The sequence below is a fragment of the Haliotis rubra genome, unplaced genomic scaffold, assembly GCF_003918875.1.
Source record: "Haliotis rubra isolate DU_JTF1 unplaced genomic scaffold, ASM391887v1 Scf441, whole genome shotgun sequence".
NCBI classification, from domain to species: domain Eukaryota; kingdom Metazoa; phylum Mollusca; class Gastropoda; order Lepetellida; family Haliotidae; genus Haliotis; species Haliotis rubra.
In genome coordinates this window covers 793,203-811,345 of record NW_025767126.1, presented here as the reverse complement: position 1 = coordinate 811,345, position 18,143 = coordinate 793,203, and the positions used below count along the sequence as shown (strand labels likewise).

General features: G+C 40.7%; 1 protein-coding gene across 1 annotated transcript; it reads right to left on the bottom strand.

The window, feature by feature from the left end:
* Positions 1-4,648: 4,648 nt before the first annotated feature.
* Positions 4,649-5,431, bottom strand: LOC124289440 (putative uncharacterized protein DDB_G0290521; the record flags this gene model as incomplete). The annotated part of the gene is made up of 2 exons (XM_046726057.1): positions 4,649-4,770; positions 5,341-5,431. Coding segments are annotated over 2 exons (213 nt in total), but the record flags the coding sequence as incomplete, so codon positions are not given.
* Positions 5,432-18,143: the final 12,712 nt, after the last annotated feature.

Sequence of the window (18,143 nt, the reverse complement as noted above, 5' to 3'; positions counted from 1 at the left end):
TCGTTCTTGAAAGATGATTGGTGTATGACGTGAAATTTGCATGTGTACGATTTTCGTTTTTAAGCGAAAAAAACTGCAAGAAACAAACACTAACAACTGTGTAATTCAAGATGATTGTCAAAATTAATGGTATGCAGTGATTTATCGACCATCCTGAAAACCGTCAAACTCAAGGATGACACCCATGCACGTGTATGGGGCTACTGCGTTGTGCACGTGCATACCATACATTGTGTTTAGGGGTGGTGATAAGGAGAAATGGTGGTGCGTTCATGAGATGTCTGTCTTTACATTTTTTTAACGCTTATACTTTCCTATCCAAATTGAAAGTCCAGGTTCCCCTACTTTTTTTAAGAGTATATATTATATAACAGCTATTGGGTATTGTTTTGCTTTACAGAGGGATATAACGTTGATGGAGTACTAAGTACATTGTATATCACACAACAAAAGGTCACCTATTCATCTATATATGTTGTATGACCTCTGTCTGCCCTAACGAGTGGACCCGTGAAGACCCAGGTTAGAATTTATCTTCAGTAACCATGCATGTCGTAAGAGGCGACTAACGGGATCGAGTGGTCAGGCTCACTGACTTGGTTGACACATGTCATCGGTTCCCAATTGCGTAGATCGATGCTGATGCTGTTGATCACTGGAGTGTCGCCATACAGCTGGATTAATGCTGAGTGCGGCGTAAAACTAAACTCACTCACTCCTACCGAGTGTTGCTTTCGTCTGATACGTACATCTGGAAAACTCAAACACCACTTACTATTTTATTATTATATTTCTATATTAAAAAGACATAAAGAAATCGGCTCCGTACTTTCTAGCGAAATACATTTGCAATTGTCCATAATTTGATTCGCTCATACAGAGATCGTAATCAATGACTAAACGTTATCTAATAAGATCTAACTGTTCCGTGACTAGTTATCTGAGCGTTCTCTCAAGTGCTTTTTTCTGTACTGGGAAGAGAAAGATGAATCGATCTGGAATCCACTAAGTGTTCCATTATAACCAGGTCGTGGTGGAATCTTAGATACGTATTGTATAAAATCAGTGTCATAAGCTGCCAAAAGAGTGAGTAAGTGAGTTGGGTTTTACGTTGCGTTTGGCATTTTCCATATGTATCACGTATATAATTTATTTGTAACATCGAATTTTAATGTACAAAACTTTTCTTCGCCCGCCAGCAAATATCTCCCACTGTTACACCGACGATCAGGTTAAACGAAAGTAAGGAATTATCGATGCCAGTTTCTTGCCTGGTTACATGGAAATATGATATATACATGTAAATTTATATCGCTTTGAACTTTCAAGAGCGAGATAGAAGTAAGATGAGAGAGTGTTTTACTATATAGAAAAATATTTTATTCCCGCCATTAATTCCCAGCGGTAATAATAATTACAGATACGAACTATGGAGAATGTCAAATGTCGTATTATGTGCAGAACTTATATTCCTGTTCAAGGCTAGAAATTGGCTAGAAGATTGATAGTACCTATTTACACTTTAACTGACGGAACCAGTTCGTTCTTGCAGTCGACACAGGCGAGCCAGTAACATCGTTCTATGCCACTTTTAGTATTATCCCAAGAATACGGGATCGGACATCATTGATGCAAATATTTGTATATAATCGATGCTCATTATGTCAATCACTCGATTGTTTGCAATGAATCGATTATTTACAGGCCGCCGTCAAAACAAAACAACAAAACCTTCAACAAGGAGACAACACTGTTGTAACAGTGTTAGGTGAGGTGAGGTGAAATGGGGGTTTAACGTCGTGTTTTTGATTATTTCGCTCATATGACGATGTGCATGCGTGTGTATGTGTGGCTTCTTATACTAGCCCAGAATTAAGCTGGTTTTATGGTGCTAGCTCATTGAGATACCATGCCGCAGTTTAGCATGAATACCCCACTCAAACACAGTATACTGACTTCGAGCCGACCAGTCCTTGTACACATAAATGCCGAGCGCCAGGCAGGGACCAACAAGTACCATATCTTAACCTCTTTTCGTATGACGCGGCCGGGGAAGCTAACGAGGGAAGTTATCACATTTTACTTGCATTATCAATGTTGTTGTTATTCTGTTTAATATTAAGGAAACAATATACATTAATGTATGACATTAAGGTGCTAATGTCACAAAATTCCTATGTTTGTTTATGAGTAAGATAAGTTAATAAATGCAATACCTGTCAAGTACTTGTGCTATAGGCCTGAGGCGCTATGTATTACAAAAATGGTTGACTGAAAGAATAAGTACTACCGACAAAAATACAGTCCTGTGGGGTTCAGCGGACTGCAAAAAATCGACCCGGCCTCATACACAGGTGAAACTGCGAAGGGTTGACAAAACTACGGTACACTGATAATATTCCAGCAAATACGTACAAGATGCATGTCAAATTATGTTAGCAAGTTGCACTTACCAAGATACTGCATGTATTGCATAGAGAAAAAGGGTATTGAAATCACTAAGTATATACTGGTGTTCAAAATTGTTCCCAGTTCAGTCTGTCTGCAAGATCGATCCAAGAGACTAAATTAAACAGAAGCCCTACACAAGCCTAGAATGACTTGGCAAGTCTAGAAATAAAAGGTTGTTCTGGATTCCACAGAAATAAAGGTTTGGCCTGTTTCCATTGAATTTTTGTCGATCAAAATTATTATATTCTTTCAAATAAGAAAACTGTATTTTGGGACTTAATGTCTATCCCAAATTCTAAGCAACACTTATCGTTTTGACGTCAAAGACCTGACCACCCTAGCGTTAACTGTTATACGTGTGCTTTTCCATAGCGATAATGTCTCCATTAACATAGTATTAAGTGATAATGACCCTTTTCCGTAATACATACGTTGCCAAAGCGATGTTACATGAAAGGCGAAGAAAACAAATGGTTTTAGGGCAAATAGCGTCTGGATGTACACGGTGTTGTTCCGAAATAGATTCTTACGCTGCTGTGTTACATAACTACGCGTGGAGAAGTGGCACTGGAACACAGAAAGTAGGGCACTGGTGCCAAGGCAATGTCAGAATAACCTATATCCTTGACAACTTAATCCCATGACCTGGACAAGCACTTCTAGTATTTATTCCTCAAAGGAGGAGCATTATCGTAATGGACTATGTACATCTTCTTAATCCCATTTGGCTCTCAAACAAATGTCCCGCGTGTGGGGTTGGCATTGTGTAGGGGCAAGGACGAACTGAGCTATTATTCGTTTCGGTGACGAGAATGGTTGGGCGTCGGGGGTGATGGCGTCTATAGTTTGCATCTGGGGTTGTTTGTTTTGGAGAAGTCCCAAATAAAACGTGATAGAGGGATGGTAGATTGGTGGGCTCAAGAAGGTGTGCATCCATGTTTGAAGATGGTAAAAAAGAAACAAATCAGAAGGTGATGTTGAGGTGTTGGTGATGTTGATGGTGTTGGTGATGTTGATGTTGATTGTGATGGTGATGGTGATGGAGATTATGATTGTGATGGCCATGGTGATGATGGTGATCGTGTTGGTGATGGTGATGGTGATGTTAATGACGATGGTGATGGGGATGTTAAAGGTGATGTTGATGTTGATGGTGATGATGATCGTGATGGTGACGTTAATGGTGATGGTGATCGTGATCGTGATGGTGATGGTGATGTTAAAGCTGATGTTGATGGTGATGGTGATCGTGATGGTGATGGTTATGTTAATGGTGATGGTGATCGTGATGGGGATGGGGATGGGGATGTTAATGGTGATGGGGATGTTAAAGGTGATGCTGATGGTGATGGGGATGTTAAAGGTGATGATCGTGATGGTGATGGGGATGTTAAAGGTGATGGTGATGGGGATGTTAATGGTGATGGTGATGGGGATGTTAAAGGTGATGATCGTGATGGTGATGGGGATGTTAAAGGTGATGGTGATGGGGATGTTAATGGGAATGTTAAAGGTGATGGTGATGGGGAGGGTGATCGTAAAGGTGATGCTGATGCTGATGGTGATGGTGATGATGATCGTGATGGTGTTGGTGATGCTGATGGTGATGGTGATGGGGATGTTAATGCTGATGGTGATGGGGATAGGAATGTTAATGCTGATGGTGATGGTGATGTTAATGGTGATGGTGATGGGGATGTTAAAGGTGATGGTGATGGGGATGGTGATCATGAAGGTGATGCTGATGGTGACGGTGATGGTGGTGGTGATGGTGATGGTGATGGTGATGATGATCGTGATGGTGTTGGTGATGCTGATTGGTATGTTAAAGGTGATGTCGATGTTGATGGTGATCGTGATGGTGATGTGATGGTGATGTTAATGGTGATGTTGATGTTGATGTTGATTTTGATGGTGATGGTGATGATGATCTTGATGGTGATGGTTATGTTAATTGTGATGGTGATCGTGATGGTGATGGTGATGGTGATGGGGATGTTAAAGGTGATGCTGATGCTGATGTTGATGGGGATGTTAAAGGTGATGCTGATGGTGAAGGGGATGTTAAAGGTGATGATCGTGATGGGAATGGGGATGTTAAAGGTGATGGGGATGGTGATGGGGATGTTAATGGTGATGGTGATGGTGATGTTAAAGGTGATGATGATCGTGATGGTGTTGGTGATGCTGATGGTGATGGTGATGGGGATGTTAAAGGTGATGGTGATGGTGATGGTGATGATGATCGTGATGGTGATGGTGATGGGGATGTTAAAGGTGATGCTGATGGTGATGTTGATGGGGATGTTAAAGGTGATGCTGATGGTGAAGGGGATGTTAAAGGTGATGATCGTGATGGGAATGGGGATGTTAAAGGTGATGGTGATGGTGATGGGGATGTTAATGGTGATGGTGATGTTAAAGGTGATGATGATCTTGATGGTGATGGTTATGTTAATGGTGATGGTGATCGTGATGGTGATTGGGATGGTGATGGGGATGTTAAAGGTGATGCTGATGGTGATGTTGATGGGGATGTTAAATGTGATGCTGATGGTGAAGGGGATGTTAAAGGTGATGATCGTGATGGGAATGGGGATGTTAAAGGTGATGGGGATGGTGATGGGGATGTTAATGGTGATGGTGATGGTGAGGTTAAAGGTGATGCTGATCGTGATGGTGTTGGTGATGCTGATGGTGATGGGGATGTTAAAGGTGATGGTGATGGTGATGGTGATGATGATCGTGATGGTGTTGGTGATGCTGATGGTGAAGGGGATGTTAAAGGTGATGATCGTGATGGGGATGGGGATGTTAAAGGTGATGCTGATGGTGATGGGGATGTTAATGGTGATGGTGATGTTAAAGGTGATGATGATCGTGATGTTGATGTTGATGGTGATGGTGATCGTGATGGTGATGTTAATAGTGATCGTGATGGTGACGGGGATGTTAATTGTGATGGGGATGGGGATGGTGATAGTAATGGTGATGGTGATGGTGATCGTAAAGGTGATGCTGATGCTGATGGGGATGGGGATGGGGATAGGATGTTAAAGGTGATGCTGATGGTGATGGGCATGGGGATGTTAAAGGTGATGGGGATGGTGATTGGATGTTAAAGGTAATGCTGATGCTGATGGTGATGGGGATTGTGATGGTGATGGTGATGGGATGTTAAAGGTGATGGTGATGGGGATTGGGATGGTAAAGGTGATGGTGATGCTGATGGGGATGGGGATGGGGATGTTAAAGGTGATGGTGATGGGGATGGGGATGGGAATGGTGATGGGATGTTAAAGGTAATGCTGATGGTGATGGGGATGTTAATGGTGATGGTGATGGGATGTTAAAGGTGATGGTGATGGGGATGGTGACGGGGATGGTGATGGTGATGGGATGTTAAAGGTAATACTGATGCTGATGCTGATGGGGATGGTGATGGTGATGGGATGTTAAAGGTGATGGGGATGGGGATGGGGATGTTAAAGGTGATGGTGATGGTGATGGGGATGGTGATGGGATGTTAAAGGTAATGGTGATGGTGATGGGGATGTTAATGGTGATGGGGATGGGATGTTAAAGGTGATGGTGATGGGGATGGTGACGGGGATGGTGATGGGATGTTAAAGGTGATGGTGATGGGAATGGTGACGGGGATGGTGATGGTGATGGGATGTTAAAGGTGATGGTGATGGGGATGGTGACGGGGATGGTGATGGTGATGGGATGTTAAAGGTGATGGTGATGGTGATGGGGATGGGGATGTTAAAGGTGATGGTGATGCTGATGGGGATGGGGATGGTGATGGGATGTTAAAGGTGATGGTGATGGTGATGGTGATGGTGATGGTGATGGTGATGGGATGTTAAAGGTGATGGTGATGCTGATGGGGGTGGTGATGGTGATGGGATGTTAAAGGTGATGGTGATGGTGATGGGGATGGGGATGTTAAAGGTGATGGGGATGGGGATGGGGATGGTGATGGGATGTAAAAGGTAATGCTGATGGTGATGGGGATGTTAATGGTGATGGTGATGGGATGTTAAAGGTGATGGTGATGGGGATGGTGATGGTGATGGGATGTTAAAGGTGATGGTGATGGGGATGGTGACAGGGATGGTGATGGTGATGGATGTTAAAGGTGATGGTGATTGGGATGGTGACGGGGATGGTGATGGTGATGGGATGTTAAAGGTGATGGTGATGGTGATGGGGATGGGGATGTTAAAGGTGATGGGGATGGGGATGGGGATGGTGATGGGATGTTAAAGGTAATGCTGATGGTGATGGGGATGTTAATGGTGATGGTGATGGGATGTTAAAGGTGATGGTGATGGGGATGGTGATGGTGATGGGATGTTAAAGGTGATGGTGATGGGGATGGTGACGGGGATGGTGATGGTGATGGGATGTTAAAGGTGATGGTGATTGGGATGGTGACGGGGATGGTGATGGTGATGGGATGTTAAAGGTGATGGTGATGCTGATGCTGATGGGGATGGTGATGGTGATGGGATGTTAAAGGTAATGCTGATGGCGATTGGGATGGTGATGGTGATGGGATGTTAAAGGTGATGGTGATGGGGATGGTGACGGGGATGGTGATGGTGATGTTAAAGGTGATGGTGATGGTGATGGGGATGTTAATGCTGATGGTGATGGGGATATTCGATACGGGTATCCAAGTTGTGTTTTGGGCCTTACGTTGATAGTGTTCCGGCGCCTGTTACAAGGCAGTACATTATACAGACATATGCAGAATGTTAGCATACATATATGTGTACACATATTGATTGTAAATTATGTGGGGAATCGAACCCGGGATTTCGGCCTGGCGAGCTAATACATTACTAAGTAGACTACCCCACCGCTCTTGGAGTGATAGAGACGGATTGTAAAGCATTAATACAGTTGGTTTCTAAAACATTAATAGAGGTGCGTTGTAAAACATAACTAGATATGGATTACAGTACAACCAGAAATTATTGAGAATTTAAAGATTGTAATTATTATTTTTTGCACTCATTACTCACGTATTAAATGTGAATATTAGCAGAACATAACTCCAGATTCAAAGACAGGTGAACAGTTAGTATTTTGTCAAGTCACCATGGGCAGCAATGCAGGCTTCAATGCGGTGGGGCATACTACTGATCAAAGAAGTTAGAAAGTCGTGGTCCATGCTGTCCCAATATCGGACCACCTCTTCTTTCATTTCAGTAATATTTGTCAGATGTTTCTCATTGACACTTTCCGTCATAAGTCCCCAAACATTTTCTATTGGATTTAGGTCAGGGCTATAGCTTGGCCAATCTAATAATGTCATATTTTGGGTCCGAAACCAGGCCTGTGAATGCTTTGAACGATGTTTTGGGTCGTTGTCCTGCTGGAAAATCCAAAATTTCCATAGAACACGTGAGCAGATGGAAGTAAATGTCCCTCGAGAATATCTGTGTACCGCTCACTGTTCATATTCCCTTCAAATACACAGAGGGGCGTTGCCCCTAACACATATATGCCACCCCACACGTTAAATTTCGGACTGTACTTTGGGCGCTGATACAAAGGTTTTTCCGTTTGTTTGGTCCAGAATTTCAGTGTATTAGGAAACAGCCACACAGAACTTTCATCTGAGAAAATTACATGGTCCCAGTTAAAATGTCTATGCTGTAAGCACCAGTTCAACCTTCGCTCCTTTTGTTCAGGTTTCATGATCGGTGATGGAATTCCTCGACTTTTCTGCCAACCCATTGCATGCAGCTCAGTTCTAATTGTCTCCTTACAGACAGCCACAGTTCCTCTATCAATCATTACCAGCCTTAAGTTTTCTAAACTCCTTCGTTTGTTTTTAGAAACAAGAATACCAAGCCGCCTCCTGTCACCGACAGTCAATTTTCTGGGCCTACCTGCTCAATGCCATATCCATTTGCAATATTTTTCAAAACACGATAAACAGTGGACAAAGGGATGCCTGTTCTACTTGAAATCACTTTAGCTGATCTGATGTCCTTGTTATAATACTCTAAAATCAACTTCCTCTTCTCTCAATCATCCATACTGAGGATCACTGAAAATGTCGTCTGCTAGCAAGTAAACAAAGGGGGATAACTCTTCATAAACTAATGAAAAAGGATTAACGGAGTTGTCTCTCTTGAATGAAACCAAGCACTTGATAGCTGGTCAAGGTTGTTTATACTAGAAATCCAATTAAACATATTCCTAAAATTCTCAATAATTTCTGGTCATACTATATACAAAATTATTAGAAGTGGATTGCAAAGCAGTGGTGGAGAGGGATTATGAAGTCATGAATAGATAGGGTTTTAAAGCATTGGTAGAGAGCAATTGGTCTGACCAGTGTTGTTGCAACTGCACGGGCTGTGACGTCATTTAAATACTACGAAGGTGAATGAGTGAATTTCGTTCAACGCCGCTACAAGTTTTGCACAAGCTTTATCATGGCTGACTGTACACAATCGATTCTGGACTAGACAAACCTGTGATTGGCACAACTAAGTTAACGCATCAGATCGCATCGTCTCCTCACCCGACAAACAACAGTGTTGGTGATTTCCAACACTAACTCGGGTCCCAACGGGAATACTTCCATCTTCTAGATGGAAGATGGTTTAGAAAATTTCAGCTTGACTTATTTTCGGCTAGTATCCCAAAATGTTAATGTGAAAAAATTAAAATCAGACTTGAGCTGTTTTTTCCTCCAATCATAGAACAGTACAATGTTAAAAAAAACCAATTTCTGTCTCAGTGAAACTAAATGCATTCTCTGAATTGATTACACAATGCCATTTAGAAAGTGGTCAAATATCATATGTTACATTCTCTGAATTAAAATAATACAAAATCTTAAAGTCCCCTACCTCCACATAATATATTTGAAACTGGACACTTTCATATTTTGTCAACCTGCCGATAGGAATGCTTGGGACAAAAGTACAAACCTCTCCTCCCCTAACACGCTAAAATATTCAACTAAAATAAACCCGTGAAGATCCGGGTTAGAATTGATCTTCAGTAACACATGCTTGTGGTAAGAGGCGACTAACGGCATCGGGCGGTCAAGCTCGCTGACTTGATTCACACATGTCATCGTATCCCAATTGCGTAGATGGATGCTCATGCTGTTGATCACTGTGTAGCCTGGTCAAGACTCGATTACTTACATACCGCTGCTATATAACTCTGGAAAATTGCTGAGTGCGGCGTAAAACTAAACTCACTCACTAATTCACTCAATCGAAATAACAGGTGGTTACATCTATCAAATCGGACATTTAGCTGCCCATCCACGTGCCACTAAATTATATTTTCAAATAAATCTGCGATTAAAATCAAAATGATAAATATACACATGTCGATTTCAAGCCTAGATAGCGGCGCAGAACATTTTCAGGAACATTTATGTCTTTGGGTTTTCTTTGCACTATAATCACGTACATCGTAAACGAACGTTCAAGCAGATGGTGGGCATGGTTACAAGAGAACGTGATTCTCTCTCAAATAGTTCCAACAATGTTGGAAAATTTCCCAGGGTCTATTCCATGTCTTAACTTAACTCGCGCATAGACGCCGAACGGGGAGCCGTTTCTTTGTCTACAATGATATATTCTGAGCAATTCTCTCACCATGACATAACGTTTTATCGAGAACGGCAAGAGATATATCTGAACACATCGTACCGGTCGCCCATTCCAAACTCAGGAATTTTGGAACCATGTCAAATATGCTTCTTGGGTTGCTCATTGCGAACATGCCTTCGTGGCGGCTGGCACAGCGACCCCCTCACGAGATCTCCTCAATTAGTCATAACTCATTAATTAAAACTGCAAATGATTTGGTTATGATATCAAACGATTGTAAACACTCTTGGAATGCCAGGAGAAGGTTGCACGAGCGTGAAGGTATTCCAAGACTATATTGGTTGTGGTCTTGACCAAATAATTCGAGTTTTTTGTGTGCATGTCGAACATATGTAGAATTGTTCCGAGTTTTGTTACTTAGGGAATATGATATTTAATCTTCGAATTTAGATGATAAAGCGATGTTTTGTTTGAATTTATATGAATAAAATCATTTGCGAAAACATACATGTATTTTGAATATTACATACAATCGATTAATGAAAACATGAGCTTTTAGAAGTTCTGATACTTTTTTTGATACAAATGCTAAGTTATTTCACAATGTTTAGTAAAACTCGACTTTCGTTGGAAGGTACAAGATATCGACTTTTCAACAGTTCGAGACAAGCGAAATATAATAGGTTGTTGGTCCATAGCGGCGAATGATTTTTGCTGGGTTTATAAACTGGACAAAAATAGTTAGGGATATATGTAAATTTTGAAATTATGAATAATGATCTATTTATTCATTGACACACTGATGAAATATCAATCATGAAAATACCAATATCCCTATCTTATTTTGTCCAGTATATATACTCATGCCAATAATGGTTGTCACCCCCCCCACCCCACCCCAACCCCACACACCTCACACCACTCCCCACCCCACCCCTCTCCAATCAAAAAATTGAAGGGGTGACAACCATTATTGGCATGAGTATATAACCTCGACTTAAATGATATGTCGAATTATAATTCATAATATCGCTGATACTCGTCGTAAGGTTCCCGTACTAAACACACCACCAAACATCTCCAGGGCATTAATCTCTAAGCATTCCTCCCTGTAAACAGGTGGCAACATACGTGTCTTTATATCAGTTCATCAGGAGTCAGGAATTCAAAACACGATATATATCCGATAAAATCAAACATTTGCCTCTCTGCCAAACGTTCAATCAGAGCATCATCGCCCTTTTAAAAATGTTTCCATGTTTCAAGCAACACAATGATACCTGCCATACTTATAGACAACCCTCCCTTATTTGTTTGTTTTCCTTGGCAACCAGTTGTGCTATAAAAGACACCACAAGACTCACGCTCACGCCCGTCTTTCATGTAACGCATCAATACCTCGTTAAAACGCGGCATGGAGGCTGTTTGAAACTCCTCCCGCGACTGGAAGAATCCGAGGAGCAACAATGGTAAAAACATGCTTTGGAAACGGTGTAAACAGAACGGTGATTTATCACTCTGCCATATGAGTCCTTGGAACTTAAACAAGAATTTAACTTATGTATTGGTAAGACTAATATTTAATAACATCTAGGGCATAATCTCGTGTACTAAGTGTAGTTATTTAGTGGCGTTGGTTTAATTAGTGCGGTATGCCTTTGTTTTTCTAGAGAATGTGAAATATTTCAGTATATGTTCTGTCCTTGAAATGATTTACCAAAACTTATAATATTAAATGGTTAAATAAATACATGTCTTGCTTTGTACGCATTTGTAATGTTCCTTAAGATTGGATTCACAATTATACATCTGAAATATTCACAATTATCATATACGTGAGCCTTCGTTAATCAAAAACACCTAGGCTATACTCTTAAGGGCGTATAAAGATTTTCTTAAGGGTGAGTTAAGTATGCTCTTATAGTTGCATAACGTATACTCTTAAGAACGTTTAAATTACACTCTTAATACTTAAGAATAAAGTATATTCTCAAGAGCGCTGAAAGTAAACTCTTGCGGACACGTAAAGTATGATGTTAAGGGCGTGTAAAGTAAACTCATAAGGGCACGTAAAATATACTACTCTTAAGTGCGTATGAAATATACTCATAAGGGCGCACATACTAAACTCTGAAGGGCAAAGTATATTCGTAAGGGCACATAAAGTATACTCTTAAGGGCGTATAATCTAAGCTCTTAAGGGCGCATAAAGTAAACCCTTAAGGGCACATACAGTTTAGTCTTAATGGCACATAAAAGTATACTCCTAAGGCACATAAAGTATACTCTTAAGGCACATAAAGTATACTGTTAATGGCACATAAAGTATACTCTTAAGGGCGTATAATCTAAGCTCTTAAGGGCGCATAAAGTATACCCTAAAGGGCGCATAAAGTATACCCTTAAGGGCACATAAAGTTTAGTCTTAAGGGCACGTAAAGTGTACTCCTAAGGCACATAAGTATACTCTTAAGGGCACATAAAGTATACTGTTAATGGCGCATAAAGTAAACCCTTAAGGGCACATAAAGTTTAGTCTTAAGGGCACATAAAGTATAGTCCTAAGGCACATAAAGTATACTCTTAAGGCACATAACGTATACTGTTAATGGCGCATAAAGTATACTCTTAAGGGCACATAAAGAATACCCATAATGACGCATAAAGTACACTCTTAAGAGTACATAAAGTATACTCTTTAGGCACATAAAGTATACTCTTAAGGGCGCATAAAGCATACTCTTAAGGGCACATAAAGTATACTCTTAATGACGCATAAAGTATACTCTTAAGGCACATAAGGTATACTCTTAATGGCGCATAAAGTATACTGTTAAGGGTACATAAAGTATACTCTTAATGGCGCATAAAGTATACTCTTAAGGGCACATAAAGTATTCTCTTAATGACGCATAAAGTATACTCTTAAGGCACATAAAGTATACTCTTAATGGCGCATAAAGTATACTCTTAAGGCACATAAAGTATACTCTTAATGGCACATAAAGTATACTCTACATGGCACATAAAGTATACTCTTAATGGCGCATAAAGTTTATTGTTAAGGGCACATAAAGTATACTCTTAATGGCGCATCAAGTATACTCTAAAGGGCACATAAAGTATACTCTTAATGGCACATAAAGTATACTCTTAAGGGTACATAACGTATACTCTTAATGGCACATAAAGTATACTCTTAATGGCACATAAAGTATACTCTTAAGGGCACATAACGTATACTCTTAAGGGTACATAACGTATACTCTTAATGGCACATAAAGTATACTCTTAATGGCACATAAAGTATACTCTTAAGGGCACATAACGTATACTCCTAATGGCACATAAAATATACTCTTAAGGGTACATAAAGTATACTGTTAAGGGTACATAAAGTATACTCTTAAGGGCACATAAAGTATACTCTTAATGGCACATAAAGTATACTTTTAAGGGTACATAAAGTATACTCTTAATGGCACATAAAGTATACTCTTAAGGGTACATGAAGTATACTCTTAAGGGTACATAAAGTATACTCTTAAGGGTACATAAAGTATACTCTTAATGGCACATAAGGTATACTGATCTACTTTTTAAGATAATGAATACGCTTAGTTTTGGGTTGCTTTTAGCAATATTCAAGTTGTAACCCAGCGGATGACACCCTTAATTAGCTTCACACGTTTTAACCCGGGCCATCGGCGTAACGAGCGATCGCTTGAACCACTCGGCTACCCCACCGATTCTGGAATGGTGTGGGGCGGTGGAGTAGCCTAATTGTTAAAGCGTTGGCTCGCCACGCCGAAGACCCGGGTTCGAATCCCCACATGGGCACAATGTGTGAAGCCCATTTCTGGTGTCCCCCGCCGTGATGTTGCTGGAATATTGCTAAAAGCGGCGTAAAACCAAACTCAGTCAGTCAGTCAGTCTGGTGTGTCAGTAGAACGAGTCTTGTATTTTTAACCGGTGTAAACATAAACAACACCAAAACAACACACAAAAAGCAATAACAACAAAACAAAACAGACAACAACACATCAAGTTTTGAGGTATTCTCATCCAATTTCTTCAATTCCAGTAATTACGTCGAAGCTACCTTTTTGCGCATTACCTATTTTACAGGTGAAAAAGCTGGGTTTTATGAGCACACGTACGGCTAACCCATTCCTTCAGTCAAGAGGTATGGCGTGATTGCCTGGAAATAGAAGCTCCCCTAGTGCCATGGTGAAAATGTTACGTGATTCACTCATTCTTACGTTCAACCCACAGTATAACATACGTTCCCACGGTATTCTTTTTAGCGGTACACCAGCTGCTTTCTCACGGGATCACGTCTTTGCTCTGACGTCATTGACGAGGTTCACGTTTTCCGCGTGCAGCGTTTAACCTCTGTGACCTCGCAAAGTGCACGAATTACGTGTTGTATTATGCACTAATATATTTCCAGCTATGCCACCGTACTCCAGATGCATGCTGCCTGATGTACAAGCGTGTTGGTGCTGTGCTATGTTTTGCCCATCGTTCAAGGACTGTCTCAAAACGTCAACGTCTGTTTTGGGTGTTGATTTGTACTTTTGACAGTTATCTTTTGTGGAAATGGCGTGTGATGGTATTCACGAGTGGTGTAGGAATTGATATGTGCCCTGTGTATCATGGTTTCAAGGACGCCTGAGATTCGTTTACCTTAGCGGCTTAGGTCGTCACAGTGGAGAGCGTTCTTTTTTGTGTAAAAAAATACTTTTCTTTTTTTTCTTTTTCTGTCGTTTGTTGGGGTGTTTGGTTTATGTGTGGATGGTGGTGGTTGTGTGGGCGATGGTGATGGATGTTGTTGGTGGTGATGGGGCTGATGAATTGATGATGGTTGTGATGTGGTGTAAATTTGATGATGGTGACGACGATGATGATGATGATGGTGGTGGTGGATGGTGGTAGTGGTGGTGATAATGCTGTTTAGGGCGTGGTTGTTGTTAGTAATGATACTGGTGTTGGTAATGCTGCTGCTTATGATGATGATGCTGATGACGGCGATGGTGGTGCTACTGGTGCTGTAAAGTGCCCAATTAACATTTCTCTCTCTCTCTCTCTCTCTCTCTCTCTCTCTCTCTCTCTCTCTCTCTCTCTCTCTCTCTCTCTCTCTCTCTCTCTCACTCACACACACACACACACACACACACACACACACACACACACACACACACACACAAACATACGGATATTGTTGCCGACCCAATCGTCTTCTCCCTTCGCGATAAAAAAAGGAGTCAGATATCGGTTGGATATTGAAGCAATATTTCGTTACAGTATGTACAGTGGACCCTAGGTAAATAGGCGACAGGATAAACAAGGTATACACCAACGTTTTAAGGTGGCTTAAACTTTAAACTAAGCAAATTGGTAAATGTTTGGTGACGATTCAATAGGGGTATTATTGCTGAGGTTTGGACCTAATTATCGGCGACTGTTTTAGGCCGAGTAGACTTTTAGTAACGATTGTAAAATTTGTCAAAACCAGTTAAGACGAGGAGCCATATGTTGTTCGTCGGTTTATATAGAAACGTCTTTGTAAGTCAACATGGATGAACAGTATTCGTCATACCGCTCTGATCATCATCAAAACAAGTCAACTGACAGAGGTGAGGTGAGGTGAAATTGGGTTTAGTGTCGTGCTTGAGAATATTTCGCTCATATGACGATGTGCATGCGTGTGTATGTGTATGTGCGGCTGCTTGTACTAGCCCAGACTTAAGCTGGTTTTATAGTGCTAGCCCACTGAGATACCATGCCGCAGTGAAGCATGAATACTCCACTCAGACACATTATACTGACTCCGAGCCGACCAGTCCTTGTTGTACCCATTAATGCCGAGCGCCAGGCAGGGACCAACAAGTACCATATTTTAACGTCTTTTGGTATGACGCGGTCGGGGATCGAACCCGCGACCTTCGCTCTCCGGGCGGACGCTCTAACCACAACACCATGGAGGCAGTCAGTCAACTGACAGAACGCCGCATAAAATGCCCAAGGGACTTAAATACTCCAACCCCTGAAGACCCGGGTTAGAATATTGGCCTTCAGCAACCCATGCTTGTCGTAAGAGGCGACTAACGGGATCGGGTGGTCATTCTCGCTGACTTGGTTGACACATGTCATCGTATCCCAATTGCGTAGATCAATGTTCATGCTGTTGATCACTGGATTGTCTGGTCCAGACTCGATTATTTACAGACCGCCGCCATATAGATGGAATACTGTTAAGAGCGGCGTAAAACTAAACTCACTCACTCACTCAAATACTCCAAAAATGTCCAAAACCGCTACTGAAATGAGAACAGAACGTTTCTTTTGTTGTACAACAAAGGGTCAACATTTCCAGTCAGTTATATATCCATTTTCATTTCGGCTTTTTTCACATTTGTGAGTACTTGGTAAGTGTAGAAAATTCAATAAAATTGTTCCAGTCCACCAAGATTTATTTTGGTCGAGATTCTGTAATGATTCTGCTGGCAGAGCGTTATCTATAAACTGCTAGGCATTACTCGAGATGTACCAAAACCCAAAATTACTTTAGAATCGTCCCAGTTTTATTTTGTTAATATACACAAAGAACTTAGTTAAGCACCCTCTGAATGAGCCCAGATCTTAACCCTTTGGGGCATATCTGGGACATGATTGGTCGTCGCGTGCAACAAAGGGATCCTCCTGTACAGAACCTGGTCCAATTGGAAGCTGCTTTACACGAGGAATAGGTAGACTGCCCCTTCAAAGGATCAGGAGGCTGACAGGGGGTACGAGGAGGAGAGTGCTGGCTGTCATACAGTCACATTGAGGTTACATTCGTTATTGACCTTGAATCGTGTAAGACACGCAAAATGATATTTTGAATGTTCACATTCACCAATAAATTCAACATTAAACATTCTAGGGCCATACTTGTACAGACATGGTTTTGTATGAAAATCAGTGGGTTTTTTAAAATAGCAATTATCATCATAAAATCAACATGAATTCCAATCATTTTGTCGTTTTTTATGAGTCAAAGGATCATACGGGTCGAGGGATCATACGGGTCAAAGGATCATACGGGTCAGAAACGAGACGTTTATGTGCGTGCTGAAAACCTATCATTGCAAAAATACAGGAGGTGCTTTATTAAGTTCTTTTTGAATATTTTGTAAATTAAAAGATTAACACACCCTACTGGTAAAATATCATGTTTTTAAATTTTACTTGTTATAGTTTCCTTTAAAATACGCTCCCGTTCAATATTAAGAACATTTATTTCTGCACGCTCTCAAAGTGGCCTATTCATCGATTTATATTTGTTGGTTGCTCAATGTCTCGTTTAAAACAGGTGTAAAAAAAACTAGTACAAACACAATGGATCCCTCAAGCACAACTAATAGCACCTAACATTGCAGAAAATGATTAACTCTTTAAACAAATTAGTTCAATAATTTATTTTAATGTTTTTCTTAACGCGACTAAAGTTAACAAAAGCCTCTATTTGATTTGTTATTCTGTAACATTTGCTCAATACTGTTAACTATTATTTCGTTGATGGCGTTACGATGACGACAAGTTGAATTTTATGTCACTCATTTGTGTTGTTTTATTTATCAGAATGAGGGACAGAAGTGTTTTATTACTTTAATGTATAAATAATCAAAAAGGTTTTTTAATTCATTTTCATTGGATAAAAGGATTTGTAATTTTAAAAAAAATATATTATTGTCTGTTGTGATTGTTGCCTGTTGACGGGGGTATTCAGACATATTTTTAAAAGAAATATCACACAAGGGACAAATGGAAGTCCCGACAAGCTGCAACCACACTGTGATAATGATTCTCAACGCAGTACATCGTCAGATACGTATTCTTATTCGCACAGCACTATATCGTCAGATACGTATCTTATTGTCACCGCACAATATCGTCAGATACGTATCCTTATTCTCACTGCACAATATCGTCAGATACGTATCCTTATTGTCACTGCACAATATCGTCAGATACGTATCCTTATTCTCACTGCACAATATCGTCAGATACGTAATACTATCCTTATTGTCACTGCACAATATCGTC